Source organism: Argiope bruennichi, chromosome 2 (genome assembly GCF_947563725.1).
Source record: "Argiope bruennichi chromosome 2, qqArgBrue1.1, whole genome shotgun sequence".
NCBI lineage: Eukaryota > Metazoa > Arthropoda > Arachnida > Araneae > Araneidae > Argiope > Argiope bruennichi.
Window position 1 is genome coordinate 88,742,849 of NC_079152.1, and position 21,063 is coordinate 88,763,911.

Sequence of the window (21,063 nt, forward strand, 5' to 3'; positions counted from 1 at the left end):
ATTTCTGTATGCATTTATATTTTTGTTTTTATATAAATAGTATTTATTCATAGGAATCGTGGAAAATGAGTTGTAACAGATATAATTTTTAGTGGCGAATAATTTAATTTGGGTACGGATTCCCTATGCAAAATTACATTTTAGAAACATTCACACGTATTTTTTCAATAAGTACTTGAACTTATTCAAGTTATTATTTAATTTATTTAATTACTTACAGAAGAAGGGCTTAGTCATGGTAATTATGTGGCAGAATCTTGACTTTGGATATGTGAGTTGTCGATTCAAGGTTTCTTGAGAGTGTGGCGGATTGAATTGCGCGAGGATAGAACCTGGGACCTTGTGGTTGATGCATTGTATTGTGGTAACATGACCACAATACAAAAGCAATTGCTCGAGTAGCGTAGCTGTTAACTGGCTTATAAGTTTTCACCATAAGAGACAGAGAGTGTAAATAGATGCAATGTATCCTTCAGGATCCTCGATAAGGTTTGGAGAGTTGTAAAGAAGAATGTCACGGGTAATCAGTCTTCAATTGGCAAGAAGGAATAGTTTGTTTTAAATTCATCTGATTCTAAGAAATTGTAAAAGGGAATACCTGTAAATTTGACCTATTACATTTATTCGTTGTCTATTCGGGCATACTTTTGATATTCCTTCATCTTTGACATGGATGAAAAGAACATTCCTCATCTCATTTGTAGCAATATTTTTAATTAAACCTCGTTGGATTGAAATGTGATGCAGTGTGCTGCGTCATAGGTTAATATATGATAGATCCGAGATATCGATTCTTATTTAAATGTGTCACGTTTATTAATATCCTTGGAATTGTTTTCAGTTTTAAAAGTTCTCTCACACATGGCTGAAAATTCCAATTAAACACGCTGTAAATTCTTTAGTCGTTTTAATTCATAACGTAGTAAGTTCCACATAAATTTCCTCTTAAATCATTAATAAGAATGGAGTTGTTATTTTTAGTAGAATATAGATGCCAGGAACAAGTCATATTTTTGGATATAGTATGTTGAACAGAGATTCCAATATTATTGTTGCTTGCCAATAGCAATTCAGATTACCAATTTTATGTGCTCAAAGCATTAAAGTACGAACGAGTAGTTGTTTGGATTTAAGGGTTTTCATTCTAGGTGTAGTAAATACTTAATCTCTTCTTTACAGGGGTACCGTCTCTTTTAGCTTTTCAGAAATATATATTTTTCTTTTTATAAAGATTGATGCAAATTTTGCGCCATTAAATGATTCAGTTTTCATTCCCATCATTGGCTTAAACAATATTCACTTAAATCAACTACCAAGTAAATTTATTCATCTAGAATGAATCATCCCATGCGGGATGCAGGAACTCAGTCTGAATACAGACTGAAACAAACCGCAATAAAGACACAGATTCAACCAGTCAATTATTTAATAAAGGGGAAAATACTTTCTTCTAATCTTCTTTACAATAAGATGTCTGAGATTTTGTTTACCTCTAATCTAAAGAATAAAGAGAGGAAAGGCCAGACGAAATATTGCTATCGTTATCGCCAGACGATAAGATAGAAACCATAATTAGAAATCTTCTGAATACGAACTGTTTATTGTTAACACTTTATATAGACCCTTATGCAGGCTGTTGCCGAATTCAACCGGCAAATTCAGAGGGGTGATAGTAGATATCGAGAGGATAAAGAATCACCATACAACATGGGGTCGTAAACGACGTTTAAGAGGAAAAAATCGTAAAAATATGTGGAGTCGGAGAACTATTGGAAACTGTAAAAAATTTATAAAAAATAACAAATGCTCTCCCAACTATGAATTTTTTAAAGTAAAATCACATTCTTAGAAGTTTCTTGCAGATTTGATGATTTAGGGAGTTGTAAATTACTGAAAACGAAAAAGTAGTTTAGAACCCATATTTGCAAAATATTAAAACTTGAAGAAAAGTAAAAGCTTGAAAATGTAAGGAATTAAATTGGATATAAGCGTGTAGTGTGAGAACAAGTGAGTTTTAAAGATATTCAAGAAAAATTAAAATGGGAACCATAAAACATCGCTGCAACATCAGTACTAATGTTCGCAAACTGCGTTGTCAAATTCGAAAGACAAATTCAGAGCAAGGATAATAGGCGTTAAGTAGATGAAAAATTACCAGAAAACATAGGGTCACGGAAACGTTTATTCAGAGAAAATCGTTTATTCAGTGAAAGAGAGAGATATTTGCATATTTTAAGTAATTTTTGTTACCTCATTTAAGAATGATGTTGGCTAAAAGATTAATTATACGATTAATCATTGCACGCATGACATACAGAGGATAAATCAGTTAACTGGTTAAAAAAAGAATGAAAATTTAAATTTCGGATATAATATGAGATTAACTTGAATACATCACATCTCATCGTTTTTTCGACAATTCTTTCAATCACGGAAAGAACTTATGAAGAAAACATATTACGAAGATTATTTAGTTTCTTCCATTACCTATTATTTTTCCAATAAATATTTCATAAAATATTATTGATTCACCGCCACATTTAAAGAAGGTAGATGGCGTTGAATAGATAACTTAAATGTCTGAATTATTTGAATTTAATATAAATGATGTAGTAGCTCTTTGAAATAATATTTGGACTGCTTTGAATGCTAATTTAATTTTTCTTCCGAAAAAAATATACATTTGCATACATTTCACGTGACTTTCTATAGGACAGCATATTGACTTCTTCTTAGCTATTTTAAAATAATATTGTAATTAAATTTATTTAACAAAGCATAATTTTAGCAGCCTATGTCAAAATAGGTAGCTAATAAATTCTAGCACTTAAATGAAAATAGATAAAAAGAAAAAACTTTCATTTAAAACTTTTATTGATTTATATTTTACTGAAGTATGCTAATGAGGATTTAACTTTTCCTAATGGACTCTTCATTATTAGAATTTTAAATCTTCTGTAAAAATGTTTCTTTCTACGATAACCCATAAAAAGAAGGGACATATATGGTCTCTGAGAAGTATATGGCCATGAGTGCCGAAAGGTTTAATACAATTCTTAATGATTTAGTATTGATATTTTTGATAAATTCTCAATTTTAAGTATTTTATATAAATGAAACAATTAGAATATGTTTTTTAGCATGGAAATGCAAACAAAAAAGCTCCATTTTTTCATTCAAGTTAACTACATTTTGAAAGAAAACAATAACGACTACGGACGAAGAAACGACAACGACGACACTTTATACTTTGTATTCATTTTTCCTCATATTTTCTTCTTTACGGTTGTCAAATATAATGACAATGCTAATCTTTCGAATCCTTTTTCATTGAATGCGTAAGTAACAGGGAATAAAAAATAATTGCGTGCCGTTACATAATGGCAGCGTAATATTATTATGATGAAAGGACTATTACAGAAATATAGTGACAGGTGAAATTTTCTAATAAAGTTAACAATTATTTAATGCTTATATACAGTTTACTTAACAAAGTAATGCTGAAATTCTTAAATATTGAATCATTTTTTTAAATGCAATATTGTGAAAAACTATACGATATTTACCGAAACAGTAACTAAGATACTTTATTTAATTCAAAATTTGTATATTTTTACAACGTTATGGAAATTACGTTTTTCATGTTTTCTAGTCTCACTAATTGATGCACACGCGCATAAATATGTAGTTTACTTTTTCCCGAATTTATTTTATGTATATATGCATTGATTGGAATAAAATTTTTGATTAATTGCAGACTTTACATGAAACGTTTTACCAGCATGCTATTTCATTTTTTGTAAAAATATTTTAATTATTAAAATTTATTCTATAAATTTATTGTTATAACATTATTTAAGATTACGAAAGCAATATTTGTTACTAAAAATAATGATTAAGTAGTAATATTCGAAATTTATGAACCCAGCATAATGCGTTTTTTTAAAATCTATCATCAAGTTATCTCTTTCTCAATGAATTAGCTTTTTGTAAACGCATTCCAAAATAAAAGAAAAAGAATTAAATAAAAAAGAATATTTAAAAAAAAAACCCTCAAAAATCTCATATTTGTTTGATTATGTTTATTTTTTTATATTTATCTTCAGTTTTCTAGACACACGATAGCTTAAACCAGTAAATTAAAAAGCATATTACTTCAAAATAAAAAAAAAGAAACAAAATAGTGAATTGTGAGAAGAGATTCTTCATTCAAAAACGCATTGAAACTGAGATACGCTTGCGAATATGTTTAAAACATTCAATACCTGAATCCAGAAAAAAGTGCTTTCGGTTGTATCCAAAGCTTAAAGAATAGCGCAGAAGATATGGATATCCATTTCCATATTTTTGGTTGACGTCATAAGTCATGTGACCCTTGGGAGAGAAGAGTGGCCAATAAATAAAAGCTATATTCAAGTGCGTGAGCAAAAGCCTTTTTTAAACACGATATTCTGAATGCAGCGGAATTTTTTTCGTCTCGCTTTCGAATTATTTTATACACATACATTTTCATTTTTACATATGCTCTCAAGAATTGAATTATGCTGGTTGCATTAAAAATCAAGCATTCTGGGACTAATTTCTGCAATGCTGTTTTTGAAGTATGTATTATTTAAATGTCATATTTTTAAGGAATTTTATAACATGGTGGAATATTTTCTTTTAAAATTTTCTTAACCTCTTCGGACCTGTTTTTTAAAAAAAAACTGAATCAAAAATTTGATTTCAAGTTCTTTTACTTTTAATTGATCTGAGCACTACGCGGAAAAAAAGATTTGTTGATCAAAACATTTTAAATCTCTTAATTTTAAGGTGCAAATATATATACCTCAGGTCATAAATAAGTAAAAGTATCCTCCAAAAGAAAACACTCTTAGTTTTCTTGGTTATTGAATAGCTATATTTATTTTCCATTTTAAGGACTTATTAAATAAAAAAATTACAAAAACTATTATATATATATATATATATATATATATATATATATATATATATATATATATATATATATATATATATATATATATATATATATATAAAGATTTTTCAAATATATTATCTGTATATATATTATCCTATTCTCTGTATTTTAATAACATCTATAATATTAAATTATATAACAAATATATTAGATAAATATTTTTTATTATTATATATTTTTAAAATTTTATATTTACGAAGGGGACATTAAAATAAAATCTATTAAGAAATCAATTCTTTAAATGCTATTTTATTGCAGTGGCAATAAAAAGATCTTAAAAACGTTTTCATTACAGGTTATCAGTTTTTAACAACTGCATTGTCTTTAGAAAATTCTCTAAATATAGTTGGCTCATTTGCTTAAAAATATAAATATTAGTTTAAATATTTTAATTCTTTAAAATTTTTAATTAACTTCAGTCTCAGTTTTATGGAATTAGAAAAAATGACATATTCTTATGAATACCTTTGGAAGTTTGTACGAAAATGTCTTATTTCAAAATGCAAAATAAATGAACAAATAAAATAAGAAAGGAATTTGCTATTTTTTATGAGAATTTTTATGATGTAAGTATAAACTGTAAAGCCCATTTTATAAAATGAATGAATTGTAATATTTAAATTATAATTTCCGAATGCTATTTTTGATTAAAATTATAGTTTTGTTGGCAAAGACAGGACGCTAGAACGGTGATAAACGATTAATTATTTCAAAATATTCTATTTCTTTTATTGATCGGTTTTACTGTGCTATATATTCCAGTGGGTGAATATTTTCTCATTTTAATTTTGTCTATCAGTTTAAAATTGAAATTGGAGGGTAGGGCGTTCAAAACTTAGGTCTATCAAATATCAAAGGCTCTTAATGCAGTTCAAATATCCATTTGTTCTGGTGTCGAGGAAGCTAAAGCATAATAGTAAAACATTTGAGTTTGTGTGGTGTGTTCTTACAATTTAAAATTGTGAGATTACACAAATAATTCGATTTCATACAATTTCATGACTGCACATCAATCTAACTAAACTGAACAAAGCGAAAGAGAAAAAATATAATAATTTAAAATTAAAACTCAAAACAGGCGGAAAAGAAAAACTGAAATTCCCTTTTTATAATTTTTTAAAAAATTTCTTATTTAAAAAATTGAAATTCTAAATTAAATTTCTTATTTAATGAAAAAATTATTTTTCTATAAAAAGTGAACACTATAGTCATTTTTATAATTTAAAAAGCAAGCATATTAATATAAACAGAAATTTAATTATGTCAGAAAGCAATAATAAAAGAATGACTTCACCAATCTTGATATTCTGATAGTCATTAAAAAAAGATGATAAATAAGAATAAAATAAAAGATAAATTGAAAAAGATTTATTCGTTAGGCTCATATTTTGCAAGTAAATTATAAAACAAAATACTTGAAATCTTGATTATAAAAAAAAACTAATCTGCTTCCTAAAATATATCTTCTTGACATCTACGAAAAGGTAAAATAATGGTACTGTTAATGAAGAGATTTCAGTTAAGACGCAAAAAAGCAAAGGTCAGACAAATGGCTGACGGGTAAATTATTTCTTCGTCAAGTTATTTGTCTACTTTTTCTTTTTACCTTTCCTTTTCTTAGGGAATACTTAATTCCTTGCTAAGCTTTTGTTTCCTGAAATAAAAAGAGGCAAAGAGGGAAAAGAAAAATATATTACAGAATTATTATCAATTCAGTCATTTCAACTTCAAAATAATTAAAATAAATTTTCGAATACCCGTTAAATAATTTATAATATTTAAATCTCTTAATTTTGAGCACAAAGAATTAAGAGATTTAAAAAGTCTTAGAAAAAGATAGCAATTTAAGTATAACCTATTTCTTCAACCTACACATTATGTCAGGGAATATACATTCAAATTATATGGTATTGTCAAATAAACTATGTTTTGTGTAGTATAAAATGAATTCGAATGGCGAAAAGATAGCCTTTTAGTCCTTGGACTGTCACTGCTTATCAACCAAATACCTACATTGTGACTTCAATGGACCTAGATATCAAATATTCCATATTTAAAATGTCTTTAATATGCTTATTTAAATTGATTAACAGTTAGAATACAGACGATTAAAAATATTCAAAAATAAATTTTTGATATCAAAGATACTTAGAAGGCTTTTTTAGCATACGTTTAATTTATTATCTAAAAGATTAGTGATTTTTTAAATGCTGCAAATATGGTAGTACTTTATTATTATTTGACACTATTTAATTTAATGTAATTACATTTAATGACTTTTTTTTTGTAAAACATTCAAGTTCCGAAAAATTCAAACACCATTCTTCATGTTAAAGTGGAAGATGAGCAGTGGTTTATAAAATTGATAAACATGAAAAATATGCTATTGTCTTCTGAATAATTCAATAATTTAGAACAATACCAATATCTTTTTTTTAAGCAGAAGAAGTTCGAACATTCATTTCGAACAAATTATATGTAATATCAAATGAAATGAATATCTCAAAACGTCAATTATATAAATATTTCATTGACAGCGCTTAAGCTATTTATAATAAATCCCTTAAGAAATGTGTTTTTAAATATTACATTCCTATTTGAATTTTTGAAAAAGAAATCATATATGTAAATAATTAATATAAGTTATAAAGATATAAAACATAATATTTCTAAGAATTTACAATCAAAAAAGGTGAAATAACGGATTAATTAATGCAGTTTTAGATAATCGAAAATACTATCACTAAATTGTAAAAGTTGTACTGAAATTACGGGTAGGCTTTCAATCCAAAGATAGTCAAAAATAATTTTGATTCAGTTTATGAATCTTTAATGTTTTACTTATTATTTGATAAATTCACATTTTATTCAAAATATCTTTCAAGAAATTAAAAAAACTTATTCTATTTTATAATATCACATATTATTATTTATAATACGGAATTATTAAATTTCATTTAATTTCACCAGTAATTTAGATATTATGTTTAAATGATAAAATTTTTGAAGCTTTCAGTACAAATTGTAGATAATAAATAAAAGTGCTATAACAGATAAAGAAACTGGTTTATAATTTTTATCGTTATATTTTATTAACGGTGAAACTGCAGAATTAAATTGTGATTCATGCTTGGACACACGTGACTAATTGTCTAGAAATTTCTGGTTCCTACCTGTAAAATATAATGACAGTTCATAGAAGCATGAAATTAGCTGAACAAACTGAAGGGAAAAGTCCTTTCCAACACGTCGTTTAACTTTAAGTGAAAACTCTTTCTTAGATTACTTTTCGGAACAAATTTTTTATTTGATTAAGAACTTAATTTAAGCTCTGATCTTGGGTGCAAATTAGATGAAATTTCAGGTAATTAAACACGCCAAACGGAGCAAGTGATGAAAGCGTTGGAAAGGTTTCTAAGCATTTTTAAATTTGCAATTAGTTGGCAAAGATAATTCCTGACCCCTTCCTGCAATCAATCAAAGTAAAATATTTGAAAAATGATTAATTATAGTTTAATCTTCTCTATTATTTTATAATGAATGGTTTAAGGTGAGCAACATATAAAATAATCAGGAAGTTATTAATTTAATGAAACTAAACTCTTCTGAGAGATATTAGAGAACGTTTGTTTTGCCGTGGTGAATATTCATCAAAAAATTTTGTAAGTCGATTCAAATGTTTTGCGATATCAGAAATTAAAATAATTTGAAATAAGCAGGAAGCTAACAATTTTATAAAATTAAATTCTTTTAATTGATAATCGAAAGTTTGTATTCCTTGATGAATTTCATTAAACTGAATTTCGTGAGAAGATTTAAATTGATTGCGATATAAAATTAATTTTTTAAATGCTTTACCATTATTTTAGTTTGGTGAAGTTTTTTGAACAGATTTTATACTTAAAGGAAAATTTAAAAATGTTTACCATTATAAATGATGACAGTTCTCCAGTGTTTGTGAGTGTGGGGTGGAGAAAGGTACTATGATCAGACAAGCTATTTTCTGCTATGAAAATTAACGCATTTTTTAAACATATGCTTATTTCTAACAGCATTTCTATTACTCCAAATTAATTGCGTAATGAAGACTTTGGTTTGTTGGTAAATTCATTGTAGATAGGAACACAGGATTAGCATGTTTTTATTGCATTGATTATTAACGGATGGTATAATGAAAACAAATGTACCACAGAAAATATTGCTCATCTGGATTAGATAATATAATCATTTTATATTAATCAATAGAACATAGCAAATATTGAAAACTATAGTGAAATAATCCATAATGTATTCCAACTTATGATGATACTGAAATGGAAAAATGGTTTTCTGTCATAATCTGAAATCTAATCATGATTAACCATATAATTTGGCAATTAAAAGAACGATATGGAAAATAAAGAAAACAGTCTTAGAAGTTGGATATTTAAAACTGGCGACTAATGTTAATGCCGACTAATGCTAAAAGGGAAAAGGAAATATTTGTTAGAGGAAGTAATGTAAAGTAAAAAATTCGAATTCACGATTTTGAAGAAACTCCACATTTTAGATCTCTCTGAGTTCGAAAAACGCCTTTTTGGCATTATGTTCCTTATATGTCCGTCTGTGCAAACATGATAACACAAAAACGCTTCTGAATTAAATAGATGAAATATTTTTATATAGATTTAAGACAAAATTTGTAGATATTTTATCCAGTTTTGAACGAAATCCATTCAAATAAAGTATGTCTATCTGACAATTGAACTGAATAACAACAAAACGTAAACAGGTAGGCAAATAAAATTGGGTACATAGGTTTAGAATCTGAAATATATATTGTTGTTAAATTTTGAACCAAATCTATCAAATGTTGAGTGCCTGTTGGTCTTTGCTTTAGCAAGTATGTAAATGCAATGATTTTAATTAATAAAATTTTGTATGCCATCTTGTGACTTCAATTGTTGTTCCGTGTCAAATTTTGATGTCAGTTTGTCTGAAAATATATGCAAAATGCCCATTTGAACGAAAAATGGTAGATTCAAGCCAAACATTTATGTTTCGGAACTATTATTCCCCATGCAATGCATTCGCGGCTTTACCCAAGATCCCCAATTTTATGGAGGGATAATGGGAACAACACCTTTACTGGAGAGCATATAAGAAAGCTAGGGGTTGACCATCCCGACTGGCACCTACCAGACACCGGCTTATAATATAATTTCATTTTTGTCTATCGTTCACCAGATTTCTATATAGATCTAACTAGATTACTATCTAAATTTTACCTTTCTTGTCAGTTTGTTTACCCAATACATTGGTTTTTTTAGGCTGCATATAATGCATTTTTCTCAAAATGTCAACTTTTTATTTGGTAAACCTAAAACCATTGAAATTTAATTGAGTCAATCTACTGCAAAGTATTGCATGTGCAAATTTAAAAGTGTAGAATGTATTTAATGTGTGTGTGTGTGACACGAAATACGGAATGAAAAATTTGGGTTGAATTAATGTCCGAAGAAAGTGATTCCTTTTTATCTTAGTTTTAACACTGACAAAAGCACGCAATTGTACATTGTGATAAATGTGTTTGAATTTCATCCTAACATTAAACACGCTATTACCGATTATGCCTCAAATTAAGTGAAAAATATTATTATAAACGAAGAAAAAAAACGTATGGGAATTAAACTGATATAATTAAAAAAGTAATTTTTAAATTAAACTAATATAGTTAAAAAGATGATTTTTTTGAATTTTAAAGTAATTCAAAAATCATTTTTGTGAAATAATATTTTGGAAGATAAAAATATGAATTTTTGTTGTTGTTGTTCATAATGACACTTCCCATAGACAAGCTCTCTGACGAAGTCAGCGATTTTAAGCCAAGGGAGCGCTAACTAGGGCCAAGAGTACGTCTTAGCTAGTCACGCATCACATTCGCGTGCACAGCCCCTTTTTACAGGGGGTCATATTTACACATCTCACAGATAGAACAGATGAAGAACAACCATGCCCGAACCGGGACTCGAACCCAGAACGCCCAGATCAAGGGGAAGACGCGCTACCCCTCTGCCAGGACGCCGGCACATCAATTTTTTTAGGCATGTAATGGAGGATTATTTATCTGACGGCCGTTAATATATTCATAGACATGATTCGTGTCTGATTTCCAAACTGTCTGTCTAATTAGATGACATCTTCTTTGCTAGCTCTTAAATGAAATAAAGAAGATGCTCCCTAATTATATAGCAAGTGTGAATTACAGAAGAACTAATTGGCAAACAATCTGCTAATCTAAGAATTTTCGCTCTCGATTATTGAGCAGGTTTATAATGTCATAAAGAAAATATATTAAGCTGTGGTACATGTTATTTGAATTAATCACTGAAGTTGAACAAAGGTAAAAGAAGAATTTTACAATTTGTAAAAAAATACTTTAAGGAATAGATATTATTAATCATTAAATAAGTTTAAAAAAACTGAAGCCTAAAATTAATGCTTTATTTACTGAATTTTGTGTAATAGATAAGACTGAACGCTGTTTATGACATTAAAGTAAAATAGAAAGTTCACAATAAAGGATTGTTTTTTCTACATAATTTACAAATTTGAGTTTTAAATTCGACGAAATTTGGATTTTAGAAATCAAATTATTTTTTCTTACAATGGAAGAGCAGATAATCGGTTCACAGTTAATACAGAAAAAAAATTAATTTCGAATTTTACCAAGCAATCATTCTAAAATAGTAGGATTTTTTCTTTTCTAAGTGAAACACTATAACTGCATTTATTCTTTCAGTTTTCGAAAATTTCATTTGCGTGTCTAGAATCATTAGGAATGTAACAACTGTCTGTTTGAATCATGATTGCTAAATATTGGAGCTTTTCAGGACAGAGAATACTTATATTTAGATACAAAGGCAATAAAGGTGGGTAAAGAGTTTAGGATTAATCTATTGCAAGATTTTTTAGTTTCTGAAAATGTACTATGAACTGTGAATTCAGTAATTTTCTTAATAAGTTGAATTATATATAAGGTAAGAAAATAGCTATTACGCAATCAATTCAGACGTTCCATAATTTTGTAATTGTCTTTTTTCTGTTGAACTGAATATAAATAATGAACATTCGTAAAATTTATGATTGAAGTAATCTTATTTCTAAAGTTGACTTTTAAAATATTTCAATATTTCTATCGTTTTTTTTTTTTTTAATATTTTCTATTCTTTGTTCAGAAATCGATTTGAAATATACAAAATAAGATTATGAATTTATAAAATAATACATTATTCACTGAGATTGTACAGTACAAATTTAAATTGTGAAATTCTATGACTTTATTTATTATTTAGAAAAAATCATTTCTAACTTTGAAGTCATCCATAGAAAACAATTATGTACACGAAATAAAAATAATAAAATTTAATAAAAAATTATACATTTAAAATTCTCTCGTTTATTTAATTTTTTTGTATTGTCTAGCGCCATCTAAGTAAGTCAAGTAGGAAAAATGTTTTTAATTCAAAAATAAAAATTCATAAAACTGAGTATAAAGGGAATTTGTGATACGACATGATTAAACCGAAAAACATAATATATGATATGGCCAATATCATACAAATAACATGCATTTATATAAATAACACATTTTTCAAAACTTGAATAAACCAGCATTTATATAGATTATTTTATTAAGCTGATTTACTCGGACATTGGTAAGGTAAAACTTTTTCAAAGAATGATAATATGTTTAAAAAAGTAACAATACCTCAACTGATACTCTAGTTGTAAAGAACTGACAGTAAGAATTTAAACTTTCTTTAATGTGAATTGTCAATTTAATATTTTTTTTTAATTCACAGCGATCTTACTAGAATAGCGTCACAATGTCAATCATCAATAGGTAAATTTGCACAATATATTAAAATGAAAAGCCCTATTGCCAATTATTATGTAATTGTAGTATTCCTTGAATGGAAACATATTGCTTTACATAGATGTGCTGTAAAATATGTATCAATTGATGCACATCTTACACCACATTTGAGTCTAATTTACATGTAAATTAAATAACTAAAAATTGTTTTATTTATTTTCACAATCAATGTGAAGAAGCTATAACATCGTATAATATTGTGATCCTAGCTCTCTACTCACATTTATTGCCTTTGTAGCTAAATGTAAGCATTTTCTGACCTCTAAAACTCCAATAAATAACAACAATGAATCAAACAAGTAACTTTTATATTCCTAACGATTTCAGACACGCAAATGAAGTATTAACATATTGAAGGAGTAAAGAGTGAGTTGTAATAGCGTTTTGCTTTGGGGAAAAAATTCTGATATTTTAGGATGATTGTTTATCTTGAAAAAGTTGTGAAAAGTGACCTTCTTTCTAAATTAACTCTTGCCCAAATGAAAAGAGAAGTGATAACATATTTATCTTTCATGATAAGAAAAAAAATAAAAGTATGAATTTTGTAGTTAGAATCTTGTTAGTTTCAAACCTCAAAGTGGAGTTACAAGCAGTTAGAAAAAAATTGACGCCTTTTCTGATGAGTTTAAATATCAGAAATAATTTTCAGATTTTTTTTATTAAGAAAAATACATAGAAAAATATTAAAATTTAATAAAATTTAAACATTTTTGTTTTTATTTTAAAATCTATTAATATTCATCTTTTTCTTACTGAAACTACATATCATTTTATATCGGAATTATTTGCGTATAATTGTAGGGAAAAAATTACTTAAGTTTGTTAATTATTTTAATATCCTATCATAATATATTATTCCACTAGTGTTGAATAGATTATTTTCTAAGAATAGAAAACAAAATAGGTCATCTTCCTTAATTTTTGCTTCAAAAATCCTTATTTTCACACATATTTTGAAATTTGGTACAACGACCACTTGAAGTTAAAATCAGTCGATAGTACTTTGATGAGTGATAAACAAAAAAAAATCATATTCGCAAATATTATTTCAAAATTCAGTTAAAGAGTTTTGCCATCATTAAATTTTCTTAATGATTAAATTAAAAATTAAATTTTTATACTGTTTTGCTCGAATATTCCACTTAAAAGACATTTTTGATTTATTTAAAAGATATTTTTTGTTAATACTAGCAAATATAAATATTAAATTATTATTATATTAAATATTTTTTGTTAATACTGGCAAATATAAATATTAAATTATTATTATATTAAATATTTTCTGTTAATACTGGCAAATATAAATATTAAATTATTATTATATTAAATATTTTCTGTTAATACTGGCAAATATAAATATTAAATTATTATTATATTAAATATTTTCTTTTAATACTTTCTTTCCTGTTAATACTGACAAATATATACCTGCAAAGGGTATGTGCTATGTAGAAGATTAGAAACATGATTCCAAGGAAGTTCCACCACGTATATGAGGGTACGTCCAATTAAATTTTCGATATTCAATTGCCCGTTATCATTCGTGAGATGTGGAAGTTTATAGCAGATGTTTATTCAGATATCGTCCTATTTATTTGACTCTAATTCAGAACTGACGGTTAAATCCAAACTAGCCTCCATCTGCCAATCTTCGTAAATAAATCAAATAGAATATTACATATTTGATAATAGGAAATTATTTATTCTATTTTTTATTATTATTTTACGTGATTTTAAAACATTTCTAGGAGAAACCACTTCCTTCAATAACACAGCAGTATTCTTAATAGAAAATTATTAAAAGCTCGAATTTAATGAAACCTAAAGGAAATTTGTAAAAATACGCAGATTAAGCTTACTTTGAAAATATTTTTGTTCTAGAAATCTTATATATACTAATGTTTAAATCTAATTTATATTTTTACTCTACAGAAATGGTAGTTATGCTTAGTTTATTATCTATAGCATTGCAATAGACGTTATATATATATATATATAGGCAGTGAAAGATACTTTTAATTTCGTGACGTCGTTTTATTTCATTTTGAAGAAGCAGCAGGCATATGTACAAGCGATGAGCACACAGAATGACAAAGAAAGGAATGAGGAAAAAGCTCTTGGACATTTTATCCCTGGTCTTATACAACCAGAGAAATTGATGGGGAAAATATTTCTTCATAGTACTACTATATTACGAGATTTCGATAGGGATTTTCGTTACATGCGCGGAGAAGGTAGGGGAAACACAGGGAGATTTTAAAAAATAATTTGCCTGATTAGCGGTATTTTATCTCTTCACGCGTAGTGTGGGAAAGTTAGTTTTAGCTGATTAAACAATTTAACAAAGCTTCTCTTGAATTAATTAAGTAGAGACAGTGGAATTGGATCACGAAATAAGAGAATATTTTAGAATGAAGTTACTATGGGCTAAATTAAGATAAAATCTTGAAAATTAATTAAATTGAAATTAGAGTTAAAATATCATTACACACACACACACACACACACACACACACACACACACACACACACACACACACACACACACACACACACACACACACACACATATATATATTCACATAAATTCACTCATAGTAGTTACATTTACCAATGAAACATTATTAGAATTTTTTTTAATACACAGAAATATAATTATATAGAAATATGTATAGATAGATATAGATATAATATAATTATATAGGAATATATATATTTTCCACTTTCAATAAAGATTTTAAGCTATATCAATAGTTCGTTATTAGTTCTGAAAGTCACTTATATGAAAAACAACAGGATTGACTTCTGTAATGTCTTATGAAAATATGAAAACCGATAAAACATTTTTGTATTACTTCCATTTTATGTTCCATAAATTCATTTCACTTTTTCTATTTTCCAGTCTTTTACTGCTTTATCTATAAGAATAGAAAAAAAAAATAGCTTTCAGTTTATTCGACGAAATCGTCGATTCAAGTCAAAATGAATTTTTAAGGAAATGTTATTAAATTCAGGAGAAGATCCAAAATAAAATACAATATCAGAAAAATAAAGCGAGAGAAGACTTGATTTTGAAAAAAGTATTGTTTCACAGAAACTCCAGTTTATGCGATCAGCGTCACGCAATGTTGAAATAAAATGAAAAAAAAAAATCTTGAACGATTTCGCAACTAAACTACGAAATTGCGCTTCTTCGAATTGTATAAACATATTATTGATTTGATATGTTATCATGAACATAGAATTGTACTATTCAGTTCATTACATTTACACAATGAATCCAAAATTTTGTAAAAGAAAATTAAAGACACACTTTGTCATGCAATTGTTGCTTATTTTTAACAAAAAAAAAAAAAAAGTCTCGTATGAAAGGTTTTATGTCATCAAACTGTGAATCGAAAAGAGCTATTAGACGACCTACTGGATATATTCTATAGTCGAAATGAAGTTTTAAGTCTTTTCAATTAACAGTAAGATTAAATTGTGACGAAATAAGTGTCTTATCATGTGAAATTAAATTTATTTATGATCATAAATTGGTTAATCATAATTTATTTTTAGTTCCTGTACTTCACAGAATTTAATTTATTCAAAGACTTTAGATCTATAACTATTTCTTCCGATGCAAACGAGCTGCTTATATTATTTTAAAGGCCGACAAATAATATATCCACCGAGATCAAATACGATTGTAGGGTGAACACAAAATTTACGTAAATAAACATATTGAACAATCAATGAAAAAATTACAATGCACAATTTCCTTTTGCGATAGAAGAAGGAAAAATCAATTGCGTGGAATAATAAAAAAACAACTTAATATTTTCTCAGATAAGTGATAAATTCAAAATTGATTCAGTACAATAATATTTTTGACTAAATATATTCCAAATGATAATTTTTATCGCAACTAAAATCGAGGAGTCTTAAACAAAATGTGCAAAGGTACTCGCTGTTTTGTAACATACAGCAGAAATATCGTATCTTAATTTGGTGAAACAGAATCTCAAAGCGATATTATAATGAAACTAAAGCACCATGAAAAATACTTTTTCAATGAATTATGGGTATGATAAATTTCCAATTCACTTCTTGCTTTTAGGTTTTATAGATTTTATGTTATTTGAATTTAATATTTTCTCGATATTTAATTAATTTCTATATTTTCAGTAAAACGTTTTTTCTCTCCATATGCTGGTAAGAAAAAACATGCGTTCTAAAAACTATTTTTGTTATTCCTCCTCTCACCTAAAGCATGAAGATTTTTCCTTGCATTTAAACACAATTATCGGCAGTACTAATAAAGTACGAAATGAATCATAGACGTTACTTTTCAATGATTATTAAAAAAACACATTTTCATTTTTTAATTTATAATTTAATTTGATATATCTGAATTTTCTGATAATTTGATATATCTGATAATTTATAATTTGAAATATCTGAATTTTCAAATAACTATAATCAAACGATTAAACTTTTTTATTTTATTTCTAATGATTGAATCCAAGTATAATAAGAGATAAGAAAATACAATTAAAAAGTAAATCGAAGTGAGTTTCATAATCATTAGATTAAAATTTAAAGGTTAGTCAGATCATTAAGAACTAAGATTTTAAACGTGAAATAATCACCGCATCATGATTCATCATCCGTTTTGGCACGTTTAACGTAAAATCAAATCTCCTCACCATTTTCATATCTATGCAAAACAAGTCTTTGATGTCAAACAAGAAAAGAGCTCTATAATGAGAAAAGCTCTATAACTCTGCCTTTTCCCGAGAAAAATTTAATCGAAAGACCTTCCGAACAAGCAAAAAGGAAATTCCACTTTAATTTACTGTCATCAGGAGAGAGTTTAGTTTAAAATACTTGGCCTCTATTTTGGAAACAGAACTGTTCAATTTTGGCGAGATGTATTAGCGAATATATGCACCCGGGGAACGATTTGAAAGTTTAGGTATTAAAATGGTAAAATGACTTTCGGAAATATATTTCTTCTTAATTCTGCATTTAAAAGAACTTGTGGTTATGAAAAGGGAAAAGAAAAATGCGGTTTCAACGGAAATCTTAAGAGAAATGAAAGTAATTTATTTCAAAGAAAATTTTTAACTTATGATGAAGTTTTATAAATAAGATACAATCTTATATCGCTTTGAAATAAACAACATTTGAATAATATCTTAGTACTATGTGGACATTTGATAGGAACATATGTTAATATGTTTATGTTTAATTTAATTTCAGTTTATACAACATATTTTTAATATTTGTTAAATATAATGGTAGAAATTTAATGCGATATTTTGTATATTCTTTAATGCTGAAATTAATAATTTACTGTTGCTAAAAGTACATTCCAAAACGCATTATATTTTTTCGGCCAGATGATAATATTTTTTATATAATTAGAGTGCTGTACCTACTATTTATTGAATACAATTGTTTTTTATTTTGTTTGCTGACAAGAATGATTTTAAAGACGTGGAACTTGTAATACATTATTTTTATTTTTATTGTTTTGTCACTTACTATGAGTCAAATTATTTACTTTATATTTTAATGTTAGGAAATTTTTTTTTTAATTATTTTGATAGATTTTTAATGGAGAATAAAATACCTTTGATACTTAGTTAGTATATATATTTCAAAATGCGATTAAATGAATGACAAAATGAACTTCAAAAATTGAACAATATGAAAAGGATGAAAAAAAGCCTTAACATAATCCAGTCGTACGTGCACACTGTTATTTATTGTCGTAAGATTTATTAATTTTGAATAGTTTGTTGTGAAGGAATGCTGAAGACACTAACAATTACCACAAAAATGTGACAATTGTTAGTGTCATTTAGTTAAATTATGCATATAAATTTAAGTAAATTAATGCAAGAAAATATTTTTACCAGATTTTTCTGTAATGCATAATTGCAAATTGGATATGGAGATGGAAACTTCCTGTATGGTAGTAGATTTTAACCTTCCTGATGAGCATAATAACATCGCGGCGATGAGTTGCTTCCAACTAATGACGAGACATATCTTCTACAGTAGGAATTGTACTGTGATAGGTGATTAGGACTCAAGTACAGTTCTCATTTCATTGCTGTCGTGGCGCCGAGATTATTCACTCAAATCCTTATGCTTTCGGTAGGACTAGCTTTAACTCGAACTCCATTAATTCATTACTAGCCATATTTGGTAACTAAGTGATTTGCCTGATTTATTTTAATTAAATTCCTTCTGTATAACTTAATATTTATATTTCCACTGCTTAAAATCTATTTTACATTGTAGTAGATATCAAAACTTTGTTATTTTATTACCTTTACACCTATTATGTTTATTGTGTACATGGATAATATAATGACCTAAGAGTTGAATCCCAGGTCATTCTATTATCCCAGGTCTTCATAACTGCATTAGAAAATTTACTATCAGTGTAATTTATATTTTGATTGTGAGATGTTTTTTTACTTGCTTTCTTTTTCATTCTTAGTACTAAATAATAAATTTAGTTTAGTTTAGTTTAGTTATATTAACGTCCAGTTGTAAAGCAACACTAGGGCTATTTTGGGACGGACATCGTAATTTTGAACCGCGGTCAAATGACGAGGACGACACCTGAGCTGGCACCTCCCTCTCCACACCACACCACACCACACCAGCGGGAGGACGTTTGGCATGGCGGATTTAACGTAGCACTAAATAATGAAAGAACATCTCAAGATTAAATGTTTGAGGAAACAATAAAACAGTATAAATCTTCTAGAAGCAAACAAAAGAGCTTTTGAAAATTCTACAAAAAAACATTAAAAAATTACAAATTTATAAAAAAAAAGTCTTTTTATACCCAATTTAAAAAGTAATGTTTTTTTTAAATCTTACAATAATGTAAAAAAAAAAAATTCTGGAGTAATAATTTCGAAAATTATTGTAATAAAGATCAAAATATCATTTAATTTTAACTAATTAAAATTTTAAAATATCTCCAAGTTACATATTTACGCTTTTCAAAATTCACTTGAACTAAATTTGGTAAGTCTGGATAATACGGTTTGGACTATAAGACACTAACGCACTTAGTGAAAGAAAGAACCATTCTTCTTTATAATTAGTACAAATGTAAATTTCCATTTTTTTTATGCATTTTATTTTTATTTGGTTTCAAGGCACATAACAGAGATTTGTCAATGTTATGGCCATTACTTTTTTACATTGCAACGTTTGAAAGAAAATACCTTCATTCTAAGCATATCGTGTATTTGAAAAAATATATTTGTAAAAGTAAATTTTTAAGTACAACCTGAAAATTTTGTAAAGAAAGAAAAAGTAAAAGTAACTCTAAAGCAATTACATGCAACTAATACGAGTATAACGTCTTCGATTTCAGAACACTTTCCTTAAAATTAATTATTACGGCAAATACATCATGAATTAAATTTTTTAAAATCAATTTTAAATATTTTTAATAAAGATTTCAAACTATTTTTCAAATTATTATTAATGTTACTATTTATTGCATTTCTCATTTGTTTCAATGTTTTAAGATAAAGGGAAAAAACCACAGTTAAATATTAAATCAATTTTATAACGATATTTAAAAACTGATTCAAAACCATTGCTTCTATAAAAAATTTTTAAAATCTTGCGTGTCTGAAATGTAATAGAGCAACATTACATTTTTAAGTGAAATTACATAAATATTCGAAAAAAAATATTCATTTGCAATCATCATTTGGGTTTTGAAAAAAAAAACATGCTTAGTTCACGAATGTATTTCACTTTTTTAAATGCACAAAATATTTATTGAAGATGAAAATGACGAGTCATTTCTTAAATATTTGAAATGCACCATTTATAGTGTCTAGATATTTGTTCAATTTCTGTTCAATATTTATTGAAAAAATATTTATTAACATCACATTGCAATTATTATATTACATTTAAAAAACTGATTACTTTAGAATTATTTTTGAAAGAAAAATGTCGAGGTAAAAGGAGAAATAGTTCTATATACCGCCTTCAAGTATTCTAAACATTCGTTTTTATTCAATGCTAGGCTTATCACATTTTATGCTAATAGCTAGCAATGAGGTATGCTATAAGGCAAAGCGTATTTCTTTCGCTGTGGAAGCTTTATATGCTCAATGCCAAGCAAAAG

At 26.9% G+C, this 21,063-nt stretch overlaps 1 protein-coding gene across 3 annotated transcripts in view; it reads left to right on the forward strand.

Annotated features, from left to right (window-relative positions):
* Window positions 1–21,063, forward strand: part of LOC129959334 (calponin homology domain-containing protein DDB_G0272472-like) — a 207,004-nt gene that overhangs the window by 46,483 nt on the left and 139,458 nt on the right. For 2 of the 3 annotated variants that reach the window (XM_056072153.1, XM_056072165.1), the window contains exon 1: window positions 4,431–4,601. The exons of the other annotated variant lie outside the window; for it this stretch is intronic. In XM_056072153.1, the coding sequence (XP_055928128.1) occupies window positions 4,588–4,601 (14 nt within the window). In that variant the 5' untranslated portion in view covers window positions 4,431–4,587. Of the gene's footprint in view, window positions 1–4,430; window positions 4,602–21,063 lie in introns of those variants that run through there. 3 annotated transcript variants of the gene reach the window in all.